The sequence below is a fragment of the Papio anubis genome, chromosome 7, assembly GCF_008728515.1.
Source record: "Papio anubis isolate 15944 chromosome 7, Panubis1.0, whole genome shotgun sequence".
NCBI classification, from domain to species: domain Eukaryota; kingdom Metazoa; phylum Chordata; class Mammalia; order Primates; family Cercopithecidae; genus Papio; species Papio anubis.
Window position 1 is genome coordinate 129,025,755 of NC_044982.1, and position 23,340 is coordinate 129,049,094.

At 43.7% G+C, this 23,340-nt stretch overlaps 1 protein-coding gene and 1 long non-coding RNA gene across 2 annotated transcripts in view; both read right to left on the bottom strand.

Annotated features, from left to right (window-relative positions):
- Positions 1–22,647, bottom strand: part of LOC116275812 — a 30,519-nt gene extending 7,872 nt beyond the window's left edge. The window contains exon 1 of the long non-coding RNA XR_004185148.1: positions 22,272–22,647. This is a non-coding gene — a long non-coding RNA (uncharacterized LOC116275812). The remainder of the gene's footprint in view (positions 1–22,271) is intronic.
- On the bottom strand, positions 18,394–20,640 carry LOC101000499 (forkhead box protein B1). The gene has a single exon (XM_009210309.2). It carries the CDS (start codon positions 20,567–20,569, stop codon positions 19,592–19,594), a length of 978 nt encoding a protein of 325 aa, XP_009208573.1. The 5' UTR covers positions 20,570–20,640; the 3' UTR covers positions 18,394–19,591.
- Positions 22,648–23,340: the final 693 nt, after the last annotated feature.

Consider the following 23,340-nt stretch of genomic DNA (forward strand, 5'->3'; position numbering starts at 1 on the left):
GACATTAGCTCCTTTACTACATACATCTCAGCAAAGAGAAAAGTCTTACCCCCATTTTGCAGGGGGAGAAACTAAGAGTCCAAAATGCTCAGTAGTTGGGCCAGGGTGACACACCCAGTAAGTGAACTTGCACCTGTCTGGCTCTAAGACTCGGCTCCTTTCACTAAGCCACACATCCTTTGCCATCACCATTGTTAAACTTCTATTACTCCATCCTTTTTTTGTCTCATGGATATCCCAGTCAATACTGAGCTGACACCACCCCACCCCAAGCATCTGAGTCTTTTGCAGTTTGGCATCTAAGCTGGCCCAGCCATGACAGCTGGAAACCGGCATCCCCTAAAATCCCATACATCCAAGGGGTTATTGGCAAAGTGGAACTAATAAAAACTCTTTCAAGTGACAAAGCTGAAGATTTCCTGGAAGTCAGCTTTCTGATGCAGAAGGCTGCATATTCTAGTAAATGGATACTCTAGTAAAAGTTTAAAAAGTAATAAAACTAGGAAAATTTCCCTCTGCTGCCAAGGCTGGAGTGCAGCGGTGCGATCTTGGCACACTGCAACCTCCACCTCCCGAGTTTGAGTGATTCTCCTGCCTCAGCCTCCTGAGTAGCTGGGACTACAGGCATGTGCCACTACAGCCAGCTAATTTTTTTGTATTTTTAGTAGAGATGGGGTTTCACTGTGTTGGTAAGGCTGATCTCAAACACCTGACCTCAAATGATCTGCCTGCCTTGACCTCCCAAAGCGCTGGGATTACAGGCATGAGCAACTGCACCCTGCAAAACTGAGAAATTTTTTGCTTCAGAAAAAAAATACCTGTAAAGAGATCCCTAGATGCATTGGAGAAATAGAATTTGAGCTTATCTCAAAATCTGTAAAATATACAGCGTGCTGAATTGAGTATTGAAGGGAGACACTACAACCTCAAGAGAAGAATCTTGTTCAACAGATTTGTTGTTATTAATTTATCATTAATTAATGACATCTGAGGATTATGTGAGGAAAGGGATACAAAGTGCAAACTAAAGTCTTTCCCGTATTTGTGAAGTCACTACTGGAAATGACTAAAAGTGTCTAGGACACTAGTTATTCTGACAGATACAATTTACAGCTCATTGCTTTAAACTCCATGTTTCTGTGCATTGCTCTCCCTCCTCAACCCTGTTCTCTCTCCCCATCCAGTGACTGGTTATTTTTCTGGTTTTTTTTTTTTTTTTTTTTTTTGGAGGAGTCTCACTCTGTCATCAAGGCTGGAGGGCAGTGGTGCAATCTCGGCTCACTACAACCTCTGTTTCCCAGGCTCAAGCGATTCCCCTGCCTCATCCTCCCGAGTAACTGGGATTATAGGCACCCACCACCATGCCCGGCTAATTTTTGGTATTTTTAGTAATGACGGGGTTTCACCATGTTGGCCTGGCTGGTTTTGAACTCCTGACCTCAGTGATTCGCCTGTGTAGGCCTCCCAAAGTGCTAGAATTACAGGCGTGAGGCACCACGCCCAGCCCCATGAGTTATTTGAAGGCACAGATTGAGTAGTTTCCAGAGCCGAGCATAACATATGAGCAGGATAAGTGTAGGTAATTTTGGTATAATAAAAAATAGAAAATGGTGCTACCAGTGTAGGTCTCTCTGCCTCCTTGAGTTTGGCTGTTCTTTCAAAAATACCCTGTTCCTCAGCATGGCCTATGGAGCCACAGGCTACTGTTACCTAAAAGAGGAGAAAAGCCCAAGAGGAGAGGAGGAGAGAGGTGGAAGAGAAAAAGAAGCTGGATGAACTGAAGTGGATTTTGAGAATTGGCAGAAGCCCAAGATTGCAGCAGATTAAAGTAAATGATCTCTTTGAGCCTGCTTTTCTCCGGAGCAGTAGTGGATGAATAAAGCTTCCTGTGTTGTGTGAAAATAACAATAACAACAATAATAATAATATTCGGATTTTGTCCCTGGTTCCTGACACAGAGTTCCTAAAACACTTGGAATTTACTGTCTTTTGTATGCTAACAAAGTGACTTAGGGGACGATGGGCGGGCTATACAGCTTCTGGAAGGAAGCTGATCGCCAGAAAACGAAGTGATTACAAGGTTAGAACTTTCAGCCTCACCTCCTGACCTCTGGGGAAGGAAGAGGGGCTGGAGATCACATTCAGTCACCCATGACCATTGATTTACTCAATTTGCCTACTGCCTCCATTAAAACCCCTAATGAACTCGTGGATGCACTGTGAAGGTGGCATGTCCAAAGAAGGCATGGAAGCCCTGCACCCCCACCCCCCACCTCCAAATATGTTGCCCTGTGCATCCTTTCTATTTGACTATCCTGAGCTGTGTCCTTTATAATAAACTGGGCAGTTGTTCTAGTGAATTACAGAATGGGGGCAAGGAGACTCTGAATTTGCAGTCAGCCAGTAACAAGTGCAGGTAACCTGAGGACCTCATTTGTGGCTGGTGTCTGAAGTGGGGCAGTCTTGTGGGACTGATCCCTTGACATGTGGGTTCTACACTACCTCTGGGTAATATTAGAGTTGGTGTAGGAAAATGTAAGAATTGGTTGTGTCAGAGGCATTTGAACTGGAGCGACACCATCTTGAGTAGGGGCTGGGTAAAATAAGGCCGAGACCTACTAGGGCTGCATTCCCAGTAGGTTAGGCATTCTTAGTCACACTGGCAGGACTGGTATCACAAGATACAGGTTCTAAAGACCCTGCTGATAAAACAGGATGTGGTGAAGAAGCTGGCCCAGATCCACCAAAGCCAAGATGACAATGAAAGTGACCTCTGGTGGTCCTCACTGCTCATTACATGCTAGTTATAATGCATTAGCATGCTAAAAGACACTCCCACCAGTGCCCTGACAGTTGCAAATGTCATGGTAGCTTTGGGAAGTTACCCTATATGGTCTAAAAAGAGGAGGAGCCCTTATTTCTGGGAAATCTCTGCCCCTTTTCTGGAAAACTCGTGAATAATCCACCCCTTGTTGAGCATATAATCAAGAAATAAGCATAAAAATAACCAACCAGCCAGGCACGGTGGCTCACGCCTGTAATCCCAGCACTTTGGAAGGCCGAGACGGGAGGATCACGAGGTCAGGAAATCGAGACCATCCTGGCTAACATGGTGAAACCCCGTCTCTACTAAAAAATACAAAAAACTAGCCGGGCGAGGTGGCGGGCGCCTGTAGTCCCAGCTACTCGGGAGGCTGAGGCAGGAGAATAGCGTAAACCTGAGAGGCGGAGCTTGCAGTGAGCTGAGATCCGGCCACTGCACTCCAGCCTGGGCGACAGAGCGAGACTGAGACTCCGTCTCAAAAAAAAAAAAAAAAACAACCAAGTAGCAGTCCTCAGTGCTGCTCTGCCTATGGAGTAGCCATTCTTTGATTTCTTTACTTTCTTGATAAACTTGCTTTCGCTTTACTCTATGGAGTCATCCCAAATTCTTTCTTGTGAGGGATCCAAGAACCCTCTCTTGGGGTCTGGATCAGGACTCATATCCGGTAACAGTTGTGGTTGTTGTTTGGAAAAGACTAACATTTGGGGTCAGAAACACACACACACACACACACACACACACACACACACAACCATTTTATGAATGAATGAATAAATCAAAGAATCTTTGTTACCTGATGTGTTTTAGCCACATGTAAATGAAAATCCAATTCAAACTAGGAGAGTAAAGGGCACTTACTGGTTCACGACACTTCAAATGTTCAAGGCAGAACTTGATATACATCAGGTAGCACCCTAGAGAGTGACTCAATAATGTCCCAAGCATTTTTCTTTTTTCTCCATTTGTTTCTTTTTCTCTCCACTGTTGCTTCTGCAATGCCAGCTTCATCTTAGCAGTTTATCTGGGGTTCCTACGAGGGCAGCCAGCCACTCCCATCCACTCCTCACTCAATTCTATCAGGAAAGAACGACTGACTTTGAAGAATTTCTGGCACATTTTTTTTTGTTGTGGGGGAGGGGGGAACGGAGTCTCGCTCTGTCACCCAGGCTTCAGTGCTCACTGCAAGCTTCGCTTCCTGGGTTCACGCCATTCTCCTGCCTCAGCCTCCCGAGTAACTGGGACGACAGGCGCCCGCCACCACGCCCGGCTAATTATTTGTATTTTTTAGTAGAGACGGGCTTTCACCGTGTTAGCTAGGGTGGTCTCGATCTCCTGACCTCGTGATCCGCCCGCCTCAGCCTCCCAAAGTGCTGGGATTACAGGCGTGAGCCACTGCACCCGGCCCTGGCACATTTCTTATAATCACGCTGATAGGATCAACTAAGGACCACATATCTGTCTGACCAGTCATGGTGCCTGAGAATGGACCGCTTGTCTTAGTATAGGTTTCTTGGTAGAAGCAGCTTTCTTATTACTTCATGCACTCCCAAACTGAAACTGCAGGTTTTGGAAAGGTGAGAATGATGCTGGGAAGGCATCCAGCTAATCTTCATTCTACCTGGGATGTGCTTATTTGATCTAACAAGTAATGTGTTTCTTAAATTGATCCATTTGTTTGTATGCTAGCATATTATGACATATTTTAACCAACCAATTCCTAGCAAATGTTATATTCAGGAGAAGTCAGGTCTTATCATAAGATAACTATGAAGTGTTTTACATATTGGCTCAAACCAATGGCGTGTTTGATAGTACTTTGTAAACTACACAGTCTGTAAAAATATGAGATGGTCCCATGAGCAACTAGAGAAATATAAGGATATACTAAGAGTTGTGACTAGCTTTTGCTTTCTGATCCAACTTCTGTAACAGGCTATGAATAAATTTATTAATAGCTCCCACATTTACAATCAAATGGATTACTTGATAAAAATCTAGACTTCATCTTGGCTTTTTACCAGATTTGTAGCTCAGTAACCATCCAATAAATATTGGTTGGCCTGTCACAGACCAATTCATACTCCACGTTTCTAGCTCAGATGTTGGCAAGTTTTTTCGCTAAAGAGTCAGATAATAAATATTTTAGGCTTTGCAAGTCATGTGGTCTCTGGCACAACTTAACTCTGCTTTAGTAGCCCAAAACAGCCACAGAAAATAAGTAAATTAACGAATATGCCTATATTCTAATAAAACTTTAGTTATGGTTACTGAAGGTTGAATATCATATAATTTTCATGTGTCACAAACTATTATTCCGTGGACTTATTTCAAGCATTTAGAAATGTAAAAACTAGACCTGGCACAGTGGCTCACGCCTGTAATCCCAGGATGTTGGGAGGCCGAGGCAGGCAGATCACGAGATCAGGAGACCGAGACCAGCCTGGCCAACGTGGTGAAACTCTGTCTCTACTAAAGATACAAAAAATTAGCTGGGTGTGGTGGCATATGCCTGTAATCTCAGCTACTCAGGAGGCTGGGGCAGGAGAATCACTTGAACCTAGGAGGCAGGGGTTGCAGTGAGCCGAGGTAGCGTCATTACACTCCAGCCTGGGCGACAGGGCGAGACTTTATCTCAAAATAAAATAAAATAAAAATCATTCTTAGTACACAGGCTGTACAGCAAGCTGAATTTGGCTCGTGGGCTGAAATTTGTCAACTCCTGTTTTTGCTCAATGCCACAAACCCATAAAGTTTATGGAGAGGGGATGAAAATGGTATTACCTGAACCAATAATTTGTGCATTCACAAAGAAAAAATCTCACTCTACTTTGCATGTAGGTTCTATAAGTTCATTCATTATTTTTTGTCCCTTTCACTCTACTTTTGAAATCAATGGATGGTCCAAAATTTCTAGAATTCACACTTTTACCTTAAAAGGTAAAAAGATTTAAAGTTTTTGAGAAAACATGAGAGTGATTTCAGGTTACAGCTGGACACCTACCAGATTGGGCTACATCTTTGTTGGAGCTGGTGCAAGCTCAGCAGGTCCTCACCCAAACTCAACATTTTCTCCCAAAGCCACTTGCTCCCCACTGTTGCTATTTTCCATCCACGGTACCTCATTTCTAGTTAACCAGCCTTGAAAATTAGTGTTACTGTATAGTGAGCATTCAAAAGGAATCCTGCTCAGCCTCAGGACTTCTGTGTAGTGGACCTGCCTCCCTAGGTCCCAGGGATGGAACTTGACCCATATGTGGCCAATCAGAGAACTTTATCTCTTTAGCTACAGTGATGATCCAGAGAGAAAGAATCAGACTCCTTCATGGGACTTTTGCTAGAACTATCAGGTTGAGTTGAGTTTCTGTTACTTGCAATCAAGTAGTGCTGACTAAATGAATTGTCATTCAATTATTTTAATCCTTACCTCTCCTGCCCAGTATCTTTTCCCCCACTCTCTAGTCAGTTACCATGTCCTCTGATTTGTGGGATATGTCTTCCAAATTCATCCATTTCCTTCAATTCTTAATTACTTCACCATTACCTCCTTCTATTTGTCACATTAGCCTCAATGGTATCCTATTAAATAGATACTTTTTGAAGGACATGCTGCTGTATGTTACAATGGCAGTGGACTAAACTGGCAAGAGCACTGGATTTAGAGTCAGGTAGAATCTGGGTTTGAATCTCAGTCAGCCCCTCATCAGGAAATGTATTGGCTTCTTTAGGTATTAGTTTGCCCGTGTGTGTCATAGGGGTAGCTTTTAGGGTTGATATGAGGATTAAAAAAGAATGACATATGAATCAGACCATATACATACACAGTGGGCATCTAAGAAATTAGAGTTCTTAGTACTGGATGAAAGGAACTGTGAAAGCCCCAACTCTCATCCTTGCAGAACATTCAGGTGTCCTTCTCATGGGGCTTGCACCTCTCTATCCATCTTCTCATTACTTCTTATCTTCCTGCTATGTGAGGCCATTTCTGTATGCAGCCTCATTGCTCATAAATCTCCTAAGGCCTACACTGGCTCCACAGACTCTTCACTCTGGCCTCCAGAACATCAATTTGCTCTCTTCACCTGAAATTATCCCTATAAACGTTATAAAAATTAACCAGGGAAGAAGGGGGGAGAAATGAAAATACACCATGCTTGTAGCACATTAGGTCAGCTTACACTCTGACTTGCTTCCTTATAATTCTTTGCCTGCTGCCCTAGAATCACATAGACCCTAGATTATAGTTCCCCTTAACTGCTCTACAGATGACAACTTGAGCATTTTGAAATGTTAAGTTTTCCATTTGAGATATTCTTTCAGATCCTGCATGCCAATGAAACTACTGATGTCAGCTGGTCTGAAGCACCCCAAGAGAAGATGACTCACTAAAGAATGTGGTTTCTACATCCTGATAATTTTATCACCTACCCTGTCCAATCAACAACCCAATTTTCCAGCCCCTTGTACTCCATGAGCCCCTTAAAAACTCAGCCCAGAGCTCCTTGGGGAGATGGATTTGAGTGTCTTCTCTTATCCCTCTTATCTCCTTGCTTGGCCACCCTGAAATTATTAAATTCCTTCTCTGCTACAACCCTTGCTGTCTCTGCGTATTAGCCTATTGCTACACAGCAGGCATATGAATCTGTTGGTACTGTAACACACTCAATCTGACCTCCCTCTGTCTCAACCATCAGGTCTCTTTCCACCAAGTGGGAAAAGTCACTATCTGCCAGATATGCCACCCAAAGTCCTTATGCTAGTAAACTTGAATTTGAAATATTAGTCTTCAGCCAGTCCTAAACCCCAAATCCTCTCAAGGCCTTCTGTTCCTCCTCTTTCTCTTCTTCCTTCTCAGAATTTTCAAAGAACCGATTCTTTTATTGAGGCATACTCTCCATGTGTGTCTTCTTTACTAGATGGTAAGTTCCTGGAAATCAGGATTTGTTGGGTATGTATTCGTAACTATGTCCCTGTTGCCAATTCCTAGCACAGTAGAGCATCCGTGTCCATTGTTCAGTATGCATCAGTTGAGTAGACTTTATGGTGCTGAAGGATTAAGTGATCCAGGCTCATAAACACTCTATTAGTCAGGATTCAGCTGGGAAAACAGAACTAACACTAGATATTTTATTTTTAAATTTATTTACTTATATTTTTAAGAGGCAGGGTCTCTTTGTTGCCCAAGCTAGAGTGCAGCGGAATGATCCTAGCTCACTGCAGCCTCAAAGTCCTGGACTTCAAGTGATTCTCCCACTTCAGCCTCCCTAGTAGCTGGGAATACTGGCATGCACTGCTGTGACCAGATATTTTTATATTTGTAGGCCGGCCACGGTGGCTCATGCCTATAATCCCAGCACTTTGAGAGGCCAAGGCAGATGGAACACCTGAGGTCAGGAGTTCGAGATCAGCCTAGTCAACATGGTGGAACCTTGTCTCTACTAAAAATACAAAAATTAGTTGGGCCTCATGGCGGGCACCTGTAATCCCAGCTCCTTGGGAGGCTGAGGCAGGAGAATTGCTTGAGCCTGGGAGGCAGAGGTTGCAATGAGCTGAGATTGCACCATTGCACTCCAGCCTGGGTGACAACAGGAAAACGACTCCTAAAAAATTTAAAAAAAAACAAAAATTCAGAACAGAATAGGGAGAGAGGGACAACAAGGACCCCAGTCTTTGCAACTGTATACATCTTTAAAAATGGCATGGGGGCTGTAATGACTCCAAAGGCTAAGCTTGGCCACTGGAGTAATAGCTCCAGGACTTCCTGTAGTGAGCGATCATGTGCAGTACCAGGTATAAACCCTTATTTGGCAAGTTCAACCACCAAACCAGCATGAGACAAACAAGAAGCCCGGGTGAACCTCGCTAGCCTTATCCAGCCGAAACACATTTACCAAAGCACAGCTCTATTAGGGAAAGGTTGACAAACTTCCCAGACACACAGCAAACTGGCAGCCCATAACTCGAGTTGGGAGCATAAACTGTTTCTCAGGAGTCACTCAGAACTGCGACCAATGGTCAAAATGGAGGCTAGAGTTGGGACAGTCAACACAAAGACATACAACCTTCTGAAAATGCATGCTTACAAAAACAAATAAATGCCAGCCTTTTGAGAGTTGCATTGAAAAAGCTATAGGAGTGCCCAAGCATACTTTAGAAAGCATACTTTAGAAAGCTGAGCATTAAGAGAAAACACCAAATGCTGATTTCCTCAATATTTGGTTCCATCGACAACAGATGAAATTATATTTACTGAGTTAGAAAGTTACATCATTTCTTCCTTCTTTCTATTTTTCTTCTTTTTAAAATCAAAAGTGCAAAAATGGGCCAGGCGCGGTGGCTCACGCCTGTAATCCCAGCACTTTGAGAGGCCAAGGCGGGTGGATCACAAGGTCCAGAGTTCGAAACCAGCCTGACCAACATGGTGAAACCCTGTCTCCACTAAAAATACAAAAATTAGCCACGCGTGGTGTTGCACGCCTGTAATCCCAGCTACTCAGGAGGCTGAGGCAGGAGAATCGCTTGAACCCAGGAAGCAGAGGTTGCAGTGAGCCGAGATCAGGCCACTGCACTCCAGCCTGGGTGACAGAGTGAGACCCCATCTAAAAAGAAAAAAAAAAAAAAGTGCAAAAATCGTACTTTTTCCTGCTTCTGATGTGTTTTATGATCTGATAGAGGCTGTCAGGGAAGAAAAAGGCACTCAGGTTGGTAATTTTCTTCTAACTGTAAGAACGCATTCCTGCTTAGATTTCATGTGGCTGCCCTCAATTCTGGAAGATTTAAGTTAATCATGATGTATGGATCCAGGTTGGTTGGCTATATGCGGAGGTCCATTTTCAAGGATGCGATGGAGATATTTCAGTGTGACTTTTTTGGTACATGATCTGACCGAGATCAAATATCAAAAATTGCTGTAAGCTAGAATACAGGACTATGTTTGGTTATATAGAAGGTTTTCTTTCCCCCAAATAAGTTAAATAGAAGACAGTTTAGGAAGAAAATGCAGTTTAGTGTCAGTGTCTTTATATTAAACCAACTTTTATTGAGTATCCATAGGGTATAGATAATACTTATTAGCTGGGTAAACTTGGGCAAGTTAGTTAAATGCTCTGTGCCTCAATATTCCCATCTGTACAATGGGCATAATAAAAAAGTACCTATTTCATAAAGCTGTTATTGGGATAAAATGAGTAAGTTTTTTTTAAAGAACTTAGAACAGTGGAAATGATCAGCTCAGAAGATGGTGGCTCGTTGTTTGAAGACTATGGAAAAGTAGTTTGTGAAAATATTACTTTGGTTTTATGATTTTTTCTCCCAACAAAAAACATTGATCCCAATTCAGGAGAATGATTTCAATCTCAGTGACTAGTTATAGCATGAGGTGCGGACCTCATGCTTATCCTTCTTTATTCTCTTCTGACTGTTCCAACTGACAAGCACTGATGGGTGCCAGTGTCATGCCTCACGCACTGTGTAGCCACCTTATCATTATTATTATTATTGTTATTTTTCAAGATGAAGTCTTTCTCTGTCATCCAGGCTGAGTGCAGTGGCGCAATCTCAGCTCACTGCAACCTCCACCTCCTGGGTTCAAGTAATTCTCCTGCTTCACCCTCCCCAGTAGCTGGGATTACAGGCACGCACCACCACACCTGGCTAATTTTTGTACTCTTAGTAGAGACGGTGTTTCATCATGTTGGCCAGGCTGGTCTCGAACTCTTGACCACGTGATCTGCCCACCTTGGCCTCCCAAAGTGCTGGGATTACAGGCGTGAGCCACCGTGCCCGGCCAAAGTCATATTATTAAAAACAAATAAGGTCTCAAGAACCTGGAATGGGGAAGTCTGACACAAAAGTGTCAGATAAGAAAGGTCAAAACAAAATGCTACAACAAGGAGATGAAGCCTGAAGTTCAGTTTCCTTGCCTGCTTTGCCATCCCCTTCCTCTCAATCTCCCATCTTGGGAATTAGTCATTTCAAAGCAGTCAAAGAAACAAATTGGTCAATATCTGTTGTGGGCCTGAACCCTTTGGACTCAAGGCAGTCTGTCTGGAAGACTGTTTGTAATTTGGGGAAGGATATGAGACACTTAAGAAATGATTCCAATTCAAGGTGGATCTCTTTCTCTTGAGATCCGGTGTTAAGCAATGACCATTCCCTCTAGTCGCTCAAACTGCCCAGTACACCCACTTCAAAAGGGTATGGCGTGCCATGCATCATGAGCTGCCTTGAAATCATGCTCACTCACATGATCAGATAAAGACTTCATTTTGTCAATTTCAATACCTGCAAATTATTTTTGTTGTTGTTGAGACGGAGTTTCGCTCTTTTTGCCCAGGCTGGAGTGCAATGGCGCGATCTCGGCTCACTGCAACCTCCGCCTCCTGGGTTCAAGCGATTCTCCTGCCTCAGCCTCCTGAGTAGCTGGGATTACAGGCATGCACCACCATGCCTGGCTAATTTTGTATTTTTGGTAGAGACGGGGTTTCTCCATGTTGGTCAGGCTGGTCTTGAACTCCCGACCTCAGGTGATCCACCCGCCTCAGCCTCTCAAAGTGCTGGGATTACAGGTGTGAGCCACCGCGCCCGGCCTCCTGCATAATTTTTTATTGTTAGTTGCATTTGTCTGGCATCTGTGGTAGGACTGAAGTTTTCTTCTTTGTTTTTAGAACCTGATTCTGGTATTGTTAAGTCATTGGGCTGCAGATAAGATAATATATCAGAGGGATTCACAAGTAAGTAAAATAAATATATTGGTTTACCTGGAATCTCTCAGGACCTTTCTAACACTAACATTCAGTGCTTTCATGATTCTAAGTCAAGCCGATATTGCTCTGGGTTCCTGGGTGCAGGGTAAATAGCAATGGAAATACAAGAGCAAAAGCTGAAATCTTAAGTTAAATTACATTATTGAATTTGCAGGAAGCTGCTAAGGAATTCAGTATGCCAAAAGCTAATTTATTTTATATAATTGGAACTAGCATTTAGTTAGGTATAAAATATGTTCACTGCAACATTCTTTGTATTAGCAAAAATAAACAAAACCTAAAAGCATTCTAAATGCCCAAACAGAAGGAATTCACTCAGTGGCATACTATACAACCTTTAAAATCAATGGTTATTCAAAGTATATAGTTAGATGGGAAAATGTCTATGGTATGCTGGAGAAAAGCAGGATATAAAAATGTATTATACAGAAATAACTATGGAAAATATTGAAAGAAGAAATGAATGATTTAAAATATGCATATGCAAAATATATAAAATATTCCTATAACAAAGTATTTTTACAGTACCAACTAAATTTCTAAATGAAATAGAATAGAACCTATTACATGTTTAGAAATCAATATAAACCTCTCTCTAAACTGCACCATTTCTCATTGCAGTGAAATTCCAAGTAATTATTTTACATGATTTATTCAGCACCTGCCATTTTAAGAATTGGATAATGTTTGGCTACACAGCAAAGAATAATTAGCACTATAATTAATCAAATTGCTGTTTATATTTCTATGTCAAAGTTAATCATTTTCATTTTCTTGTTTTATGTGAGGGGTTCTCTTTTACTGAAGCCAATAACATCCACAAGTAAACTTAAATGCATTTCACATGTTTTAATTTTACAAACTTAATATCACAGCAGAAACGTAATCTCAGTCAACACTCTTAATTACTGACACCTGGAGCAAAAGCATAGTGTTCTTACCTAAGCTAAACCAATGGGACTATTTTCAGAATGCTCAATCATTCAGTCATCAATTGTTCTGTGTTAGGCACAGGAACCACTGTGTTAAACATAATCTGGACTAATCTGATAGAAGATGTTATCCTTGCCTGTTCTCCCTTATTCTCCCCTGCCCTTCCCCTGTTTACCAACACACAACACAAGAATGGAAACCCAACTTTTCATCTTCTAGGCAGTCATAGAAATACTTGGTTCAGTCTGAAGAATACATTGAATGTGGAGGGTTTTTCTCCAATATGAAATCAAGCTAAGAATCTTCAGAGGAACCATTATTTCAGCTTTTTTTTTTTTTTTTTTTTTTTTTTTTGTAGCTCACCTGGCACCCAGAGTGGTGTGGAACTTGTCAATGATCACTTTATTGTTATACACAGACTTTCAGTCTATCAAACATATGTAAATCAATAAAATATGTGTTGATATTTCCAAGCAAGCCAGACCTTTGCAGCTCTGGTTTTACTGTAGCAGGTTTAGTAGGGAAGTTCAGATGCTCAGAGTTTTCCTGTTATGTGAAACCATTCTTGGCTGTAATGTCTCTCCAAGGAGCTGCTCTAATTAATGCAAAACACTCTAGATATTACTTAATAAATACTAAGCTTCTTCTAAGTGGCACAAAATTAAAATCCTTTGCTGTCTCTATATGCTATCACATGCTGGAATTACCAATATGTTGTATTTCATGAAGAAGAGAGAAATCTGTAGCAAAAGCAGAGTTTGAAAACAATTATTTCTGCTAACCAATAACTCTTGCGGTATTGTATACTTAGTAAACCCAGTTAACAGGGAACGCTCATGGAGAGAAATTAACTGAGTAAATAAAAATATACAGGCTGCAAAGCATGAATTAGAATCACAATGTCTGCAAACAACAGATACATAAAGAATGTGTTTTATCTCTGAGCTTAATCTGCTCTAATTAATGCTCCAAGAGTTTGTTCCTTCAAAAGACTGCAACTGATTTGACATCAGTTATTTGCAGACACAGGCAAAAGGAGGCTGCCCCCAAAGAACGCTTTGTCCAAATATTCTTGAAGATGTTCTAGAAGGACAATCTTTCAGGGAAGATTTTAGTTAGCCAACGACAATTTTTCATAGTTAATCTCTGATTAGTTTATTAGTTCCAGTGAGTTTGATAGCCTATGGCTATATGCAACCAACTATGTTTTCAACATCTTTTTTTTTTTTTTTTTAAATATATCTGGAGGTCTGAGCTACTTCCCCTTCAAAGTCCTATTCCCAGCTCCAGGCACAATCCCAAGAATTAAATGAAGAATAGCGTCGAATATGATCTTATAATTCTTAAAGCTAACTGAAAAATGTTAAAGGTACCTGGAAATAATACCAGACAAAATTTAAAAACACAGTAGAAAACCCTCCAAATATATTCTCCTTTAGATCAGATCTCATTTTGATTTCAAGTTTGAGAAAAATTGGTTTATTCCTCTGCAATCACATCTTGAAAGCTGATAAGTCTACTTTAGTTTTTATTACACTGTCTCTAGAAATACCACTAATAGTCACTGTAACCTTTCTACAATGTTGGCCAATAAAAGTCTACAAAGTTTACCAAAACAAAAACATCAAGCATTGAAGGCAAAAGATAAAAGTATCCCAAAATTGAGCAAGATTATCTCAATTACCCTGATACATGTGGCTTATTTTCCCCACTCCGGGCATGAAAAATGAAAATGTAAGAGAATTCTGACTTGGAAATTCTAACCAAAGAGTATCCTCTCTCCTGATTTTAACATAACCTGTTTAACTATCACAGTGCTCAGATAGGGTAGCTAGCAGAAAGTAGTGTGTGTGTGTGTGTGTGCGCGCGTGCGTGTGCAAGAGAGATAAGAGAAGAGAAGAGACTAAGAGAGATAGAACAGGTGAGGTTGCAAGCTCAGCTATCTAGCCTGTTATGACACCAAAGACCAGATATATTAGTTGAAAGAAGAAAATTTGATGACCCGGATGTGATTCTGGTTTTTGAAAACAAGCGGTTTATGCGATCCAAGCCTAGCAAAGAGGTAGATTTAGAAATGTGTATGATATAATGATGTTTATATTGACATAGGTAAAGATTTGTCTACCTAGAACATAAAGTATATATAAAAAAGATATGTTTAAATTAAACTTATTATCTCAGACCTGACTGTTGATCACCAAGAGTTCCTTGAGAATCCCAAGTCCCACATTGCCTGCCCCCACTCACTTTCTTCCCCTCCCCCATTTTTTCAGAAGCCAGAGGATGCCTGCTGCATCTTGCACTGTAGTGCAAACAGATTCCCCCAAAGAGAGAGGAAGATAAAATGAATTTAAATTCCAAAGGGGTTCCAGTGCCGGTTTCCTAGTCCCCGAGTCAGCAATGTGTTTGTGAAAATTCAGCCTTTTTGTCTCCCAGTAAAAAGGAGCTAAATCTACATCGGTGGCCCAGTCTCGGATTGCTATTCTTTGCATTTTCTATTCGAGTGAATGAGAGTGAATGAAGTGGCCGGGACCCTTCATTTGATCTACTCAATTGCATAAAGTGACAGAATTCTAATATATTTGTTTAATGCTCTTCAATGGGCTTTCACCTTTTTTTGCTTGCAAATGAAGCATCCGTGGGCAAAGTTTCATCCCCCTTTAACACTGGGACATATTTCATAACTGAGGCCGTGGTTTGAAGTAATCTTGAGAGGAGTTTTAGACTCAAAAAGTGGAAAATAAAGAAACAGATGTGAAGTTATTGTAAATTCCTAGAGTGGGCTCTGGGGCTATTGTGCCTCCACGGCGGGCGGTCCAGGGGCTGTGCCTTTCATGCTGTAATTGAAACATATTAATTAGATAATTTGTTGTTAGTTTAAACGAAACAAATGCATCCCCTTTGAGGCTTCACAGCCGGTGGGTTGGGTGGTTTTTGTTTTGTTTTTGTTTGGGTGTCTCTGTGCATATGTGGCTTTTAGGAGAAAAAAATTAATTGACATTTATATTAAGAATTTAAGAATAGATCCTGATCCTTTCTGTTTCTTAGTTGAATACCTTTTACAAAGGGAATTTTCATTTGTAAAAGTATAAACCCATTCCTCACCCCTACACTCTGCAATCCCCCAGTGCCCCTAGTCTTGCATAAACGAATGTAAATCTTACTGTCTGCAGCACCGGCTTGGACTCTTCCTCCCTCCTACTTCCCACCTCATCCTTCTTGAGCACCTGGCCATATTTATGCTTGCAAGACCCTCAATGTTCTCATCTCTTTAAAGGAATTAAACTCACTGCTATAGTATTTAGGCCATTTTGATGATCATTTACTAGTGCCACTCCTCACTCAGGTTTTTCAAAACTCCCAAATCAGATAATAGAAACAGTGAGAATTTCTGTAGCTTCTCTCTTGAGAAAGTGCATGAAATTCATTCATTGTGTCAGCGCTTCCTCAAATCACAGAGAATCCTGTTTAAAAACTCAGTCAAATGCAGAATCATGTAAAAAACCAAAAGTAACAGAATAGCCAAGTTTCCAAATACAAAATCCGAAAGTAAGAAATCAATACTGCTTGAATTTAGAAAATAGAAAATATTATCACTTATCTCAGTTCTGGGGACAAACCCCACACAGACACCTTCCCACTCCATGGCGTTGTCTCTTCCAGTTTTATTTTAAAGCTGTGTGTATTGACTTTGGACTTGAGCCAGGTGAAAAGATTTAACATGACAAAGAGAGCCATTGAAGGTATCATAGTTATAAACTTCCTTATTTGTGGGGCACTTCAGCTAAACAGGGCATAAGTCTCAAAGCTGGGGGGGTGAGGCAGGGATGGAGTGGCGTGGAGGCATGTGTGTTTGGACTGCCTTTGGATTTCTGATCAAGGTCAAAATATCATCAATGGATTTTTTTTTTTACTTTACTCATTCAACTTTGGCTGAGAAAAGATGCCTGCATTTGTGAAAGGAGGGCTCACAATGCCCAAGTTATTTCATTCTTTGCAATACACCATGACGAACTTACCAGCTGAAAAGAGCATTTTCAAATACTGAGTTGAAATCTCTCCTTTGCTAAAAATCAGAAATAGATCTGTATCTTATTTACCTCTAGGTATTAAGTGTGTGTATGTACACATCACTTATCTCTGAATTCTAGTGCCTGTTATAAGAGGAACATTTATCTAAGCTGAAGATTTATAAACTGTTTGAGGCCCATGTTAGGCCTTTATACTTCCTTCATCCCCAGCTTGAATTCAGTGTTACCAAATTCGATGAGATTAGCGTATTCCAGAGATGGCCTTAATTTTCTTTTGCAGGCAACTGAAAACATATTTAATTTTTTTTTTTAAAGTATATGATTTCTTGTTGAGAACAAAGTTTTTAAGAGTTTCCTAGCCCGGGGTGGTTAAGTTTTCCAGGCTTTCTTTAGCTGATCTTGTTGATATAATTGTGAATTGGGCTTGATGAATGAGTTTAGTTGTCCCCTGTTTGACGAGCTTTAGTAGCTTCATGCATTTTAATCAGTCCAATGATTCATTTATTTTCCACCTTTTTTTTTTGGCTGTGTGTGGGATCCTTCTTTTTAAAAAATGGTTGGAACAGGATTAATTACCTTTTGCATTAATCCTAAGTTGTTTCTCAGGTAGTCCTCTAAATATATAATGGTTGCAGGTGCTAAGGATCCTCCTATGAAGTACAGTGATTGTGGTTTCTATGTGGGTTTCTCTGTGTTGCACAAGGGTCTCTTGTTTAATCATTTTACACAGTAAAGTGTTAATCACCATTTAAGTTTCTCTTTGCCTTGTAAGTTCATTAGGTGAATACACATCTCATTCCAGAAATATTGTGACCCTTTCAATAAAGTGTCATTTAGCCTTGAGCCATAAATTCTTAGCAAATGTTAATTCTCTGCAAAAATATGAAGAAAAGCAAATACTTCAAGTCAGGCGTTTGAAGTAAATTCATTCATATCTTTAAAATAAGTGCATCAAGCATTATTTTCTCAGAGGAAGGAATGAAAGAAATCTGTTCAGTTCAAAGTGAACAGGTATCTTGACATGAAGGTGAACCTTTAGGTAATTTCTATTTAAAAAATTTTAACAACTGCAATAATTTAAAGGAGCAAGGGACTGAATACTCACACTAAATAAGATGCATCAGAATATAAGCATTGAGTAAGCAAGTCTGTTTTTACTTTTTAAGTCTCCATATTTTCTACCTGATTTTTACATAAGCGTTATAAGTGCTATATTTCATAAAATGTATATTTTAATATAGACAAAATACATATAAAGTACTTATTGTTTCAAAAACAGGTTTTCTTTCAACACTGCACCTGTGCACCTGATCTGTAATAGAAATAGTCTGTTTCCTTTTTCCCTATACACAAATACCTTCAAAATTCTGTCTGAATAATTTCTCCCACAATCTGCAAGTGCATAAAAGGTTTGGCTATTTTCACAATATGATATGAAAAAGGCAAATTACTCGGTGTATTGCAGAAAGCATGCTTAGGGGAGCATTACATCCATCTTTTGCAAAATTATTATTTGTAGCAACTCTTCAAAAACACACAAAACTAAAATTTGAATTTACATATTTTAATGAGAAAATATTATTTGGACTAGGTCATAATTTAATGTAGACACCCCCCCTTTTTTTTTAATCCTTTGTTTTAAAACAGGCATGCTGGGAACAAGAACATCAATATTTAAAATGCCATGCTAATTCTGTACAGGGAGGGAAAAATCATAGGTAAAAATTTTACAGCTCTGATGACACTACAACTTTTTTTTTTTAACTTAAGCAGGTCACACCAGAACAACAGTTCGTTTTCCAGCCAATTATCTAAGAGTCTAAAGGAATACGACAAACAAAAGTGCATTTTACACAGTGTATAATCATTCCTATTCACAAGTATTTACATCTCTTTGCAGCCCTTTAGCTTCTTGGAAAAGTTCTGGTAGCAAACAGAAAGACTTGTCCGTGGGAGAGCTATCCGGTGACATCCCTTCATGTTATCAGTCAGCTTATCTAAGTTCTTCCCGGGTTGCCCTTGATGCTTTCTTGGTTTGGGCTTATTTCATTTTCTTTCTTTCTTTTTTTCCAACAGTAAAATAAATAGCTAAAAAGGTCTCTAAGTAATCGGAAAGTTAACATCCCAATTAACTTTCCCATCCCCACTTCCCTCCCCTAAACCTGGCCAGAAATGAAGAGTAAACATTCACATTACAACAGGTACTTATAATGTGGGCTTTGCCCATTCGTCCGCCTAGCAAGGCAGATTCAAGTTCATTGTTTACATATTACTGGGCGCTTTGTAAACAATACAAGGTTACTTTTAGTTTTGTTTTGCTGTGTGAGGACAAGCGTCGCCTTCTCAGCTTGGCAGCCTCTTTCCTAACTCCCAGCGCCTGGAGCCTCTGGAAGGAAACAAAACCCCAAACAACAACAACAAAATCTCCGCAGAAGCCCAGGAGGCAGGGCCGCAACCCCGGGAAGTTGTGGTCTGCCCAGCCCCTGCCGGATGGGCGGAGGCGAGTGGGGTAGGAAGATTAGTGGCTCCTTTTTGCTGCAGATTTCCAAGACGTAAAGAGATCCGGCCCTCCCCTGCGCGGTTGCAGCCCTCGCGGGGAGGGGGTGTGGGGGGGATCTGTTCCTGGAAACATCTGAGGCAGTTTCTCTAGTCTCGAAACTGCGCAGAGTTCGGGGCTCCGCCGATCTGGGCGGAGGGAAGACGCGCTTTTCTCGGCGAAGAGAGGGTGACAGGATTTCCCCCGCCAGTCAAATGGGAGGGGGTTTCGGGGCCTCAGGGAGGGGATGGCTCGGCTCAGGTGGCCCCGGCCTTCCCTGACGTGGGGACTAGGACAACTCCTACGCGCCTCCCGGCCCATCTGCAAGTTTGTGTTTTGTCTCCTGGGTCCAAAACAAAGTTCTCTTGGGGCAAGACGGGTTGGCCGAAGGCGAAAGGGATAAGTTAGGGTGGCGGTTCCAGGTTGCGGCGGGCAGGGCTGGGAGCCAGGGAAGGCGAGTGAGGTGGTGGGGAGGAGAACGAGAGGGGGCCTCGGCTCCTGCGGGTCAGTGCACAGCCACCGAGTGCAAGGCGGAGGCCGGGCTGGTGAGCGTTTCGCTGGGGGTGGCGGGGCTGCTTTGGCTGGTGGCTGTTTGTGAGGACGTTGGGCTGAGCGAGGGCGGCGAGTTCGAGAGCAAGGTGGGGATGGGCGCTGGCAGCGCAGGGAGCGCGGGCACGGCGGCCGGCGTGGGCTTAATGGGCACGGGGATGGCGGGCAGCGTCTGGCCCGCCGCGTGGCACAGCGGCTTCAACGGCACGCCGTAGGCGCTGTAGTCGCCACTCGCCATGGAGATGGGGGTGGCCGAGTCGATCATGCCGGCGGAGCCATACACGTGTGGCCAGCCGGTGCCCAGAGAGCTGCCCATGGTAGTCAACTGGTTGGGGAGCGGGTAGGCAGCGGGCACCGGCTGCATGGCGGAGAAGGCCAGTCCCCCAGGCATCTTGTATTCCCGCGCGATGATGTTCTCGATGGCGAAGGGGTGCTTGAAGCCCGAGGGCTGCGCCACGCCGCCCAAGTTGTAGGCGGCAGCGGGCATCTGTGGCAGGTGCGTGCCCGAGGCCGCCAGCGCGCTGAGCCGCAGCTTGGCCTGCTGCTGCAGGTACTGCGCCGCGTCGGCTGGCTTGCTGGGCGCCAGGTGGTCGGACTTAAGCACCTTGAAGCGCTTGCGGCGCCTCAGGAAGCTGCCGTTCTCGAACATGTCCCCGCAGCTGGGGTGCAGCGCCCAGAAGCTGCCCTTGCCTGGCTGGTCTGGCCGCCGCGGGATCTTGATGAAGCAGTCGTTGAAGGAGAGGTTGTGGCGCAGGCTGTTCTGCCAGCGCTGCGTGTTCTCCCTGTAGTAGGGGAAGCGGTCCATGATGAACTTGTAGATCTCGCTCAGCGGCAGCATCTTCTCGGGAGAGCTCTGGATGGCCATAGCGGTCAGCGAGATGTACGAGTAGGGCGGCTTCTGGTCGCTGTACGTGTTACGGCCGGGCCGAGGCATCTTCTTCCTCGCCCTCTTCTTGCTCTGGATCCGCGCGGGCCGGCGGACTACTCGGATCTGGGAAGGGGGAGGTAATAAGAGGAGGTAGCATGGGTGCACAGAGACACCGGCGGGGTCAGCCAGGCCGAGTAACAGACTTCGGGGGTCGGGGGTGGGGGCTGCGGCGCTCGATCAGCCGGCGCCCGCGCTCTTGAGCCAGCAACTTTGCGGGCTTAGTGGGACCCAGCCAGGGGGCGCAGGAGGGGAAGCGGACAAACGGCGCTAGGATAGCCGGGAAGTAAGTCCGGCCTGGGGCAAGAACGGGGTGCAGGGACGGAACACAGAGCTGCTCACCTTAAAGTTGCTTCAAGTTGCGCGTCCGCATCCGGGAGGGCGCCGCAGCGCGCCGCTTCTCTCTCGGCGCGCTCTCCGAGCGCAGCGTCTGTGTCCTGTTGGACTCGGCGGGAACCTGGGCTCTTGAGCTCAGCCCCGCAGCGTCCCGCGCCGCCCGGTCCGCGACGCTCCTGGAGCGTCCTGCGGGCGGCCGAGCTCGGCTGAGGACTCCCGGCGCGGATGGTGGCAGCGAAGGTCTTAGGGCTCCGGAGGGCGCTACTGTGGGCTCCGTGTCTCGGCTGAGCTAGGTGGCTGCCTCCATGCCCTCCCTCGAACCATCTGATAGTTTTAAGCAGTGACAGGAGCAGAAAAGACCCCTGTAGCGGCGCTTCATTAATGTGCCACTTCTTAGCTATCATATGACAATCGCCTTGGGAGGAGGAGGAAGAGGAGGGGGAGCGGGGGCTGCAGAGGGAGGGGACTGAGCGAGAAGGGAGAGCCCGGCCAGCTCTGGTTTCTTTCACACCTATTTACATGGACACCTTGGCCAATAGGAATTACTTCCAGCTCAAGACTGGGCGAGGGGGAAGAGCCTCGGCCACTGGCAGCAAGCAGGACGCGCCGGCCGGTGTGCGCCGTGTGAAGGTATGAGGAGGCGGCCGCCGCGGAGCAGGGAGCCAGGCGACCACTCACATTCACAGATGGAGCAGCCGCGCAGATGATATTTGACATGGAAATTGCTTGGCTGGGGTATTCTGTTTCCTCTGCGTTGTATCCGGTTTGTATTTGTTAGGTAACTTTAGGCACGCCTTTCCCCTGAAACCGACCCTTTTCCTGCGCTTAGCACTACCCGGGGTTGTTTGCATGGGTTGTTATAATGAAAACACACTCTTGCCCCCTAGTACCCCAGGAGTTAGGTCGAAATTTGACTTGACCTTCCTATGAAGCTGCTTCAGCTCTGTTTAGTTAGGTGTGTAGCTTTGAAAAAGTGATGGAATTTACAAAATACTTTCAAAATGTGATTGGACATCCCCATGTAAGAGCCCATTTTGGATGTAACTGTATCGATCAAATTTTTAAAAATTAAAATAGTGTATCTGGGCGAAAAGTCCAGGTATTTGCTTTAAAAGTCCTCCGGGAATTTGGTTGGACACAGGACGGAGGCTCAGGGGCTGTTGGGGCAAATGTTGTGCGTACTTGGGGAGGGCCTGAGTTTGATACAGTTTATCACCAGGTAAGCCTCAGGGGCTCTCGCTTTTCCCAGGTGGTTTGAAACTTTAGAACTCAGGCATATCCTGGAAGTTTTCATTTTACAGCCGGAACTCCCCTCCCCAACCCTCCCACCCCTCTCACTCCCCCACCCCCGCTTTTTTTTGTATGGAGAACTTACTTAGGATTTAGAGTGTAGCAAAAGCTGCCTGCGATCCCACTAAAACAGCAGTATCTTCTACAACTTGGAGAAAGAACCATAGATTTTTCCTTTTTGGGAAGGGGGCAATGTGCCTCGGGTCACTCCGCCTGGTGCGAACAGCAGGCTCCCTTCGGCTCAGATTCGCCTTGGGAGGGTTAAATGAATCATTATTATTGTCATTATCCTCATCGTCGTCGCTGCCGTCGTCATCATCATCATCATCAAATTGCTATGAAGTAAATAGTGAGTCGACCCCGCCTGCATGCACGCACTCTATGAGTACACACCAGGAGTTCCCACCGGTTTCTGCACGTTCTCCGACCTTTAAGGTTTTTTAAAGACATTCATTTTACTGGGTTGTTAAAAACTCAATACCTACAGACCACACAGAATCATCTTCAAAGTCCAGAAATGTGAGAACTTTTTTTTTCCCTAGAAATGGTGGTCGTAGAGAATTCTGGGTGTTAAGTTTCAACACAACACTTTAAGTGATATTAGAGCATTATTAGTGGAGCTGTTTTGGGTTAGCATAAAAAAGATCTTTCAGCGCGCGCATGCACACACACACACACACACACACACACAACTTCATTAAGTATAGTTTCGGAGGCGGTCAATAACTCACCAAAACGTAACTTAAACACGATGAATTTAGGAGATTAAACAATTTCATTAATATTGAAATGGCTCTGGCTCTGGGCTGCCTCGCTTGAGATGCAAGCGCACGTTTTTCAATATTAACAGAAGTGCTTGAAGAAAAGAATAATGTCACCTTCTTAATTCGGAAAAAATAACCGGGAGGAGGAGATGGGTGCGAGGGGCTGGGGGGAGGGATGTTGACCTGTCTCTGGGGGTATGACTCGAGAAGGGCAGATAAATGTATTGCCCTTCTCAGCAGATAAACCACTTGGACTCGGGTGGAACCTCCGCCAAGCTTTGGCCGGAGGCAGCCGTACTCGTCCCAGCTGCTCGCGCTTCAGGTCATAAGGAGGTGCGGCGTTTTGGGGGGTTACTTGGTGCGGCCAGATTCGAATCGAAGGTCCGGGGG